Consider the following 9,335-nt stretch of genomic DNA (forward strand, 5'->3'; position numbering starts at 1 on the left):
TGCTCCAGTATACATTGAGTATGTAAATAAGACACTATGATAAAAGTGACCTATTATGTTAGGTTACAAATTCGGTTACTCATCAGCACAGCACTTTTCCGTGTGATATATGAGGTTTGAGAATTAGTAGACCAAAATGGATAGACGTTAATCTAGTAGCTGTCATTGGCAGCAGTTTGTTCTTTTTAACATTAACAAAATATTAAACTTCCTTTTCTGTAATGAAGTTCATATTTGCAAAAGCAAGCAGAAAATTATTAACACTGAGCTATTTCTAAGTGTTGAAAGATTTTCACTGATTTTTCCCATAAAATGTTTAATATTTTCTGTATATTTTTTATGCTCAGAAATAAACGTGGTTCTTTGTAATGCTAGGTAATGTTACTTATGCATTAAAATTTTATTTTTAGTCTAAAATGTATATCTTGATGTCTTAAGACTTTCTCTTGGTAATTTTAAGCTTCTTTTCTACTTTAAAAGCCCTGAAATAGAATTGTGTAAAATAGAATTTTTAAGTAATTTAAAGCTGAGAGTAATGATGCTAGCTAATAAAAGTTGTCATGAAGATATTTCATCAATATTAACTTTCTGGTCTTTTATGTATTCCAGAAACTGGGAGTGATTTTTCCATGTTTGAAGCTTTGCGTGATACTATTTATTCTGAAGTAGCCACATTAATTTCTCAAAATGAATCCCGTCCACATTTTCTTATTGAACTCTTCCATGAGCTTCAGCTACTTAATACAGACTACTTGAGACAGAGGGCTTTATATGCATTGCAGGTATCTGCTACCTAACATTGTTTTTCCTACCCTGTTATCACCTTCTTCATGATTATGTTTGGTTGCTTTCTTAGACTGAAGCACGTACCATATGAATTTGATCTGTTCTCTGTGTGCTTTCTTGACATTTTATTTAAAATTTTTGATAGCGTAAGTAGTGTTAAGGTATTATTTTGAGTACTTTTTCAGTGTTTTATCTACTTCTTCCTCACACTTAACTTGTGAGGGTAGAAATACTAAAGTTGTCCTTCCATCTGATTTTACTTTTAAATTTGTAACATAAATATATGATTAAGCATATATGTTTTATATAAATAATGATCTTATTTTCTTATTTAGGATATAGTATCCAGACATATTTCTGAGAGCCATGGAAAAGGAGACAATGTAAAATCAGTAAACTCTGGTACTTGGATAGCATCAAACTCAGAACTTACTCCCAGTGAGAGCCTTGGTACTACTGATGATGTAAGCTGATAATGATTAGTGAAATGTAGACATAATTTTAGTATGCATTAAATAAAAGTTAAATAGGTTATTGTCAAATCGTAGGTAGACCTAATATATTTGATTTTTAAGCTTTTTGGAAAGCTGGGTAAAATGTGTTATTTTATTTTGAGGGCAAGATAGAGTATGCAATCAAAATATGGAAGGAAGCACCAAAAATTACGTATGTATGATAGATTATGAGTGCTAAAATAGCCATATTTATGTTATTATCACCCAATATAGGGGCTGACTCTTAAAAGACATTTACAAATGTATTTTGTATTTATTTAAGACATTCAGTAAACCAGACAGCAGTCAGATTATAGTAAAAGCCCTTGAATGAATAAATACAGGATAAATCAGGTCTTTGGATTAAAATAAAAAAGCATAGACAGAGTCTTCCAGGAAAAAAGAAATGTTATTTACTGTATTCTAATTGATGGAGAAAATTTTGAACAGAGTAAAGAGGACCTGGAAGTGGAGAAGAGTGCTGAGGAGAATGATATAAATTCAGTAAGCTGTGTCCTCCAAATAGCTCTTAGCTAATTGTTGATTGAATAACAGTGACAAAACTGCTAGGATACTGAAGAGATAATGTGCTTGCATGGTGTTTGGGAATCACCTATTCAGAACTTGATTTTATTGTAAAATATTGTATGTCATCATGGGATATACTCCCGTGACCACATATAGCAAATACATTCTTTTTTTTTTTTTAATCACAACTCTAGCACCTGGAGATCCATAGGTAAGAGTTTCATAAATTAGCAAATATTGGCTATAGGTAGAGAGTTGGAAGTTACGCTTTCTCCCTTTTGTTGAAGTGTTTAAGTTTTTTCTGAAGCAAGTTTTCTCAAAGGATTGTCTTGCCTCTTCAGATACAGTAATTGTCTTACAACTACTGAGTTTTTCTGAATTTTTGCTCTTTAACTTCTACTCATGTTTAAAACAATACTTCCCCAACTCATCTTTTCTGTTTAAAATGTTTTCCCAGTGGTCTGTGACTCCTTAAGTACTATAACATAAATCTGTCTAAAAATTACATGGTTTAAATTCACTTTTTAATGTGAAATATAAATTAGTATAACTGTTTGCTCTTTTGGATTGTTACAACTAATTAAAAATTGTGTATTTCTTTTTATGGGAAATGAAATGCAATCTGCTTCAATACATAAAAAATAGACGATGTTAAACGATATTAAGGCTTATTGGGCATTGAAATAACTTGAGAAAGAATGAACAGTCTCTATTCCTAGACTTATTTTTCAGCAATTTTATATCCTTAATTTCAGTGCTTTCACTTTTATCCCAGTTTCATACAGGCAGCATTACTTTCATTTATTTTAAGACATTTGAGCACATTGGTCTGCACCATCGATAGCACATTTTGAAAGTTGAGCTACAATTTAGGATAAAGTTAACCTGAGAAGGCTTTAAAGGCTAAATGAAATTTAAAGATGCTGTACTACTTGATAAGTAAGGACTTGGGATAGTAATTGTATTTAATATAACTTTTAATTAAGTAACTAAATCAATTCTTTGATACTTCTTCCAAAACTCAAATTCAGCATTAAGGTCAACATCTTCCCTTTACTAATGCCATTTAATCAGCAGCACCACAACATCCAGTGTTCATACTTACCAATCAGAAGCAGCACTGTCCAGTAGAACTTTCTACAGTGATGGAATTGTTTTATGTCTGTATTGTCTAATACAGTCGCCATTAGCCACATGGGGCTAGCTAGTACTTGAAGTATATTTATTGTGACTGAGGAACTAAGTTTTAAATTTTATTTAATTAGCATGTGGTTAGTGGTTTTTATATTGGATGGATTTAGAGCCTCGTTCTCTAGATGCTTCTAGGCCACGGTCCTTTGAACTCCATTTATGGAGCTTTTAGAAACATATTTTAAGATATAGAAGAGATATGTCTCTTGCCCAATGAAGGGAGAAATGAAAGTGAAACGAGGCATCTGAGAATTACAAGTCAAAGAGGATGGAATGGAGACATTGAGGTTTAGGAAAAGGAAAAAGCACTTTGTGTCTTCTGATCCTGATAATAATAAAATGGTAAAAGCGCATCTGTCTTCAAGTCTTACTAGAAGGAGTAGAAAATGGTTTCCCTATTTCTAAAATATGTTCCCTAATGCCCAGATTTCCTTTAACCAGGGACAACCTTTGATTTCATCACTAAAGATAAAAAACTTAAAAAAAGATCAATAGTTAAGGGAAAGAACATAACTGTAAAATGTCATAATCAAAATATAAGTGAGACGCTCTACCATCATCACACTATACACAAAATTAATTTGAAATAACTTGAAGTCCTGTAAAGGCCAAAACAATTTAAACTTTTAAAAGAAAATGGGAGAAAATTATGACCTTGACATAGGCCAGATTTTCTTAAGACACACAAAGCACTAACATGAAAGAAAAAAGTAATAAATTAGACTTCACAAAAATAGGAGTTTTCTGCTTTTCAAAAGATACTGTTAGGGGAAAATAATCCCAATATATATATCTGACAGATGTCTAATATCTAGACTATAAAAGCAAATCTTACAACTCATTTGTAAGATAAACAACTCAGTAAAAAATGGCAAGAGATTTGAACAGGCACTTAAAGAAGATATATGAATGGCTAATATGCAAGTTAAAGCCACAGAAAATACCACCACGTCGCATCGAGAATGGCTAAAAGAAAAGATTGACAGTGAGAAGTGTTGGTGAGAATGTGGAACAGTTGGAGCTCTCTCAGTCCTTATGGGAATGTAAAATTGTACAATCACTTTGGAAAGCAGTTTGGCAGTTTTTTATAAAGTAAACGTGGCATGTGACCCAGCAATTTCTCTTCTAGGTATTCATCCAAGAGAAATGAATGTACACGTCACAAAAACACTTGTACATTAATGTTCATAGCATCTTTAGTCATGGTTGTCCCAAACTGAAGCATCAACAGATAAATGGATAAACAAACTGTTATATCCATACAGTGGAATACTATGCAGCCATTGAAAATAAAGCTTCTGAAACACACAACCTGGATTCATTTCAGAAACATACTAAGTGAAAGAAGCCAGACAACGAAGAATATAGACTGGCTGATTCCAGTTATATGAAGTTCTACAACCAGCAGAACTGATCTACAGTGATGGAAATCATGAGTAGGGTGTGGTGGTGATTGACTGTAGAGGGGTGTGAAGAAGCATCCTGGGCCAAAGGAAATGGTCTTTATCTTCAGAGAATATGGTTATGTGAGGGTATACATTTGTTAAGACTCAACTGTACATTTAAAATGAGTGTACTTTATATAAATTATATTTTAATAAAGTTTATTTTTTTAAAAATGTGAATGATGTGATTTTTTTTTCTGATGTGAGACGACCATTAAGAGTAAAGTAAGGTACTAGACACTGTCAGTGTTTGGAGATAGAAGAATATCCCTGAGAGTATAGAAATAATTTAAAATGTTAACTTTGCCAAATTAGAATTTTGTCAGTAGCTGGCTCTGTGTATGTTTATCTACATAATCACAGATATTCTGCAAGACTATTAGTGTTCTCTGTGACTCTGTATTCAACCTTTAATGACTTTGGTTATATTATCATCTTGTTTGCATGGAATACTGAGGAAACCCTGGACTTTCTTTTAGGTGTACAATTTTATGCAAATATTTAGTTATCTCTGTTAGATCCTTAATATGAAATTCTTAAAAGAAGTATTAGTGATTTTTGTGTTTGTTTGTTTTACTGTAACTTAGGAAACTTTTGAGAAGAACTTTGAAAGAGAAACACATAAAATAAGTGAGCATAATGATGCTGATAATGCTAGTGTCCTGTCTGTATCATCAAATTTTGAGCCTTTTGCAACAGATGATCTAGGTAAGCAGGATTTTTTATAATCTTAGAAATGACTTTGTTGATCTGGTCCAGTCTTCGATGTGTATTGATAAGGAAACAAAAGTCTAGGAAGGCGAAGTGTATGTGGTTGAAAGAATGTGGACCTAATTTCTGAGTCAAAAATTCAACAGTCTTCTGACTGTTAACCCTGTGGGCAAATTATCTAACATTTTTGACTCTCTTCATATGCTAAAGAAATGGGAATCTTACCTATCTTGCTATGTTCTTGTGAAAATATAATGGAACTTACTGGCATGAGTTTAGAAAATGTTAATTTCCTTTTCCTTAGATGAAAGGTCATCCTTTAAAGTCATTTAGTTAATTAATGGAAACAATTCAGGCCTAATCATATTTTTAATAAAAAGTTAACTTTGGTTGAGGTGTAAGCAGTCAGATTTCTTAGGATAAATAATCTGTAGTGAAAACCTCAAGTAACTCTTAAGGCGTAGCACATGGCTTTTTTTTCCCCTCCCATCAGCTATAAAAAGCGGTTTAGTGGGTTGCCTAACCCCAAAGGAGCAAAACTCTAGTCCTGGACTTGGAAAGGAAATTAAGGAAAAGAAATATATATAGATACTTGATACATTTTCCAGGCTGTGGCCAATCAAAAGATACCTGAGAATTCAGTTATTCTGCCATCCAGGGCACTTAGTTGATAAAATAATGTAATTTCTGTTACTCTAGTGTTTGTTCACATGATGAGGAGAAGATTTGGATTATTTCAAAGGTTTTTTTTTTTCCACTCTAAAGAAAAGGGCCTAGCCTTGCCCTATCATTACATTTCTACTGTTCATCAAAACAAAAGTCTTCCTTTTTCTTATTTTAAATATTGAGGACTCTGAGCCTTAGCTGCCCTCTAAATGCTTATTTGGGTCTGCACTGAGCTCATCCTATTACAGAGAAAATCTGTGTCGCCGACCCTCTTCCTTTAGGTTGCCCCTCCATTTCTGATTTGCCAGAATACTTTGACTCCTATGTATTTTCTTTCATTTACTGATTTTTTTTTTTTTCTCTTACAACCTTGTACCACTACTGTGTCTGAAGTAGAACATAGAATTCGGAAATTTCGTTGACAGGCCTTTTTCTTACCTTATTTGTGTATGTTAGGTTGGATTGTTCTCATCAGAATTTGTATGACATTTTGAAATGTATATTCTCTGTATTATTTAAATGAAACAACATAATGTAGTGAAATAAATATGGGCTTCAGAATTTGAGACCAAAGTTTAAATCCCTGTTCCTCCATTTAACTGTGAAACCTTGAGCAAGTTAAGTTTTCTGAAAATGAAAGTACTATCATCTACTTTACAGGATTATTTTAAAGATTAAATAAGTGTGATAATGTATATGAAATACCCCAACTAGTATAGTGTCTAGAACTTGTTAAAGCTAATTCTCCTTCCTTTTGTTTGGACTTTTTTATTAATGAATTTTGAGGAATAAATGAAAAAGTTCACTTTTACATACTCAAAAAATATTTTTGTTCCAAATGTAGGTAACACCGTGATTCACTTAGATCAAGCATTAGCCAGAATGAGGGAATATGAGCGTATGAAGACTGAGGCTGAAAGTAACTCAAATATGAGATGCACCTGCAGGATTATTGAGGATGAAGATGGCGCTGGTGCAAGTACTACAGTTAATAATTTAGAAGGTATATATTTTTGTTTGTTTTCAGTAGGTTTTGGGGGAACAGGTGGTGTTTGCTTACATGAGTAAGTTCTCTAGTGGTGGTTTCTGAGATTTTGGTGGACCCGTCATCTGAGCAGTATACACTGTACCCAGTATGTAGTCTTTTATCCCTCACCCTTTTCCACCCTTCCTCCTGAAACCCCAGAGTTCATTATATCCTGCTTACGCCTTTGCGTCCTCATAGCTTAGCTCCCACTTAGAAGTGAGAACATGCCATGTTTGATTTTCCATTCCTGAGTTACTTCACTTAGATTACTGGTCTCCAACTCTATCTAGGTTGCTGTGAACGCCGTTATTTTGTTCCTTTTATGGCTAAGTAGTATGCTATGGTACATAAATACACACACACATACTCTCTCTCTCTCGCTCTCTCTCTTTCTCTCTCTCTCTATATAAACTTGTTTATATATGTATAAACTTGTTGATTGATGGGCATTGGGGCTAGTTCCGTATTGTGCAACTGAGGATTGTGCTGCTATAAAGATGCATGTGCAAGTGTCTTTTTCATATAATAACTTCTTTTTGCGGCAGAAACCCAGTAGTGGGATTGCTGAATCAAATGGTAGATCTGCTTTTACTTGTTTCAGGAATCTTCTTACTGTTTTCCATAGTGGTTGTACTAGTTTCCATGCCTACCAGCAGTGTAAAAGTGTTCCTTTTTTTTTTTTTTTTTTCTACCTCATCTACACTAATGTCTGTTATTTTTTGATTTTTAAATGATGCCCATTCTAAGAGTAATATGGTATCACATTGTGGTTTGTGCTTTGATTTGCATTTCCCTGATACATAGTGATGTTGAACATTTTTTCATATGTTTCTTGGCCATTTGTATATCTTCTTTTGAGGATTGTCTACTTATGTCCTTAGCCTATATCATCATCATTTTTTTTTTTTTTTTAATTTGAGGCATAGTCTTCCTCTGTTGCCCAGCTGAAGTGCAGTGGTTCCATCTCAGCTCACTGCATCCTCTGCCTCCCATACTCAAGTGATTCTCGTGCCTCAGCCTCCCAAGTAGCTGGGATTATAGGCATGTGCCACCATGCCTGGCTAATTTTTGTATTTTTTGTAAAGGTGAGATTTTACCATATTGGCCAAGCTGGTCTTGAACTCCTGGTCTCAAGTGATCCGCCCACATCGGCCTCTCAAAGTGCTGGGATTACAGGTGTGAGCCACCATGCCTGACCATAGCTCACTTTTGACAGGATTATTTGGCTTTTTTTGCTGATTTGTTTGAGTTCCTTGTAGATTATGGGTATTAGTCCTTTGTCAGATGCATAGTTTACAAAAATTTTCCCACACTCTGTGGTTGTCGGTTTACTCTGTTGATTATTTCTTTTGCTAACAGAAACAAGTTCCATCTGTTTATCTTTGTTTTTGTTCCATTTTCTTTTGGGTTCTCGGTCATGAAATCTTTGCCTAGGCCTGGATCTAGAAGAGTTTTTCCAATGTTATCTTCTAGAATTTTTGTGGTTTCATGTCTTAGATTTAAAAGGTATATTTTTTATTGACTAGAAGTAATAATCATAATTCTGTATAAATATTTAAAATATGTGTTGTCTAATATTGGTTTTATTACTACTTTCCTTTAATTCATAAGATGTTTCTGTGTATTATGTTAGCATATAATCATCAGAATTTAATATTCTTTAAAATTCAACATAAAGGCATATGTGTGTGTGTGTGTGTGTGTGTGTGTGTGTGTGTGTGTGTGTGTGTGTTTGTGTGTGTGTGAATGATAGGCTTTGTTATGCTAATGTATCATTTTCTTTTTATAAATTAGAAACTCCCATTACTGAAAATCATAGCTCACAACAACCTATAAGTGAAGTTTCTACCATCCCATGTCCTAGAATTGATACTCAGCAGCTGGACCGGCAAATTAAAGCAATTATGAAAGAAGTCATTCCTTTTTTGAAGGTAAGCAATTATTTTTAAAAATAAACAAAACTTTGTTTTGTTTCTTAATTCATACAAAAGACCTATTGTAGTAAAGTTCAACAGTATAGGTAAGTAAAAGAAAAAAAAAACTTAAATATCATTCCTAATTTTTTCACCCTACCAACATTTTGCTTGCCTTACCAACATTCTGTGAACCTTTCTGTACTGTTTTATACACATGTACATATTTTGCTTTTTTCATTTACTATACCATAAACTTATTTCTAGATTATTATTTTTCTAATGCATTTCTTCAGGATTTATTACCTTTATTTTTATTTATTATTTTTAATTTTTGTGAATATATCAGTAGGTGTATGTATTTATGGGGTACATGAAATACTTTGATATAGGCATGCAATATGTAGTAATAACATGGTAAATGGGGTGTCCATCCCCTCAAGAATTTAACCTTTGTGTTAAAATCCAATTATACTCTTTTACTTATTTTAAAATACATAATTACTATTGACGGTAGTCACCCTGTTGTGCTGTCAAATACCAGACCTTATTCTTTTTTTTTTTTTTTTTTTTT

General features: G+C 33.2%; 1 protein-coding gene across 13 annotated transcripts in view; it reads left to right on the forward strand.

Moving 5' to 3' along the window:
- The window catches only part of PCM1 (pericentriolar material 1), a 96,616-nt gene that overhangs the window by 55,245 nt on the left and 32,036 nt on the right, over positions 1–9,335 (forward strand). For all 13 annotated transcript variants that reach the window (XM_037742412.1, XM_017539660.2, XM_017539673.2 and 10 more), the window contains 5 exons: positions 610–782; positions 1,122–1,250; positions 5,032–5,152; positions 6,666–6,824; positions 8,643–8,779. In XM_037742412.1, the coding sequence (XP_037598340.1) occupies positions 610–782; positions 1,122–1,250; positions 5,032–5,152; positions 6,666–6,824; positions 8,643–8,779 (719 nt within the window). The remainder of the gene's footprint in view (positions 1–609; positions 783–1,121; positions 1,251–5,031; positions 5,153–6,665; positions 6,825–8,642; positions 8,780–9,335) is intronic.

Source organism: Cebus imitator, unplaced genomic scaffold (assembly GCF_001604975.1).
Source record: "Cebus imitator isolate Cc_AM_T3 unplaced genomic scaffold, Cebus_imitator-1.0 Scaffold120, whole genome shotgun sequence".
NCBI classification, from domain to species: Eukaryota; Metazoa; Chordata; class Mammalia; order Primates; family Cebidae; genus Cebus; species Cebus imitator.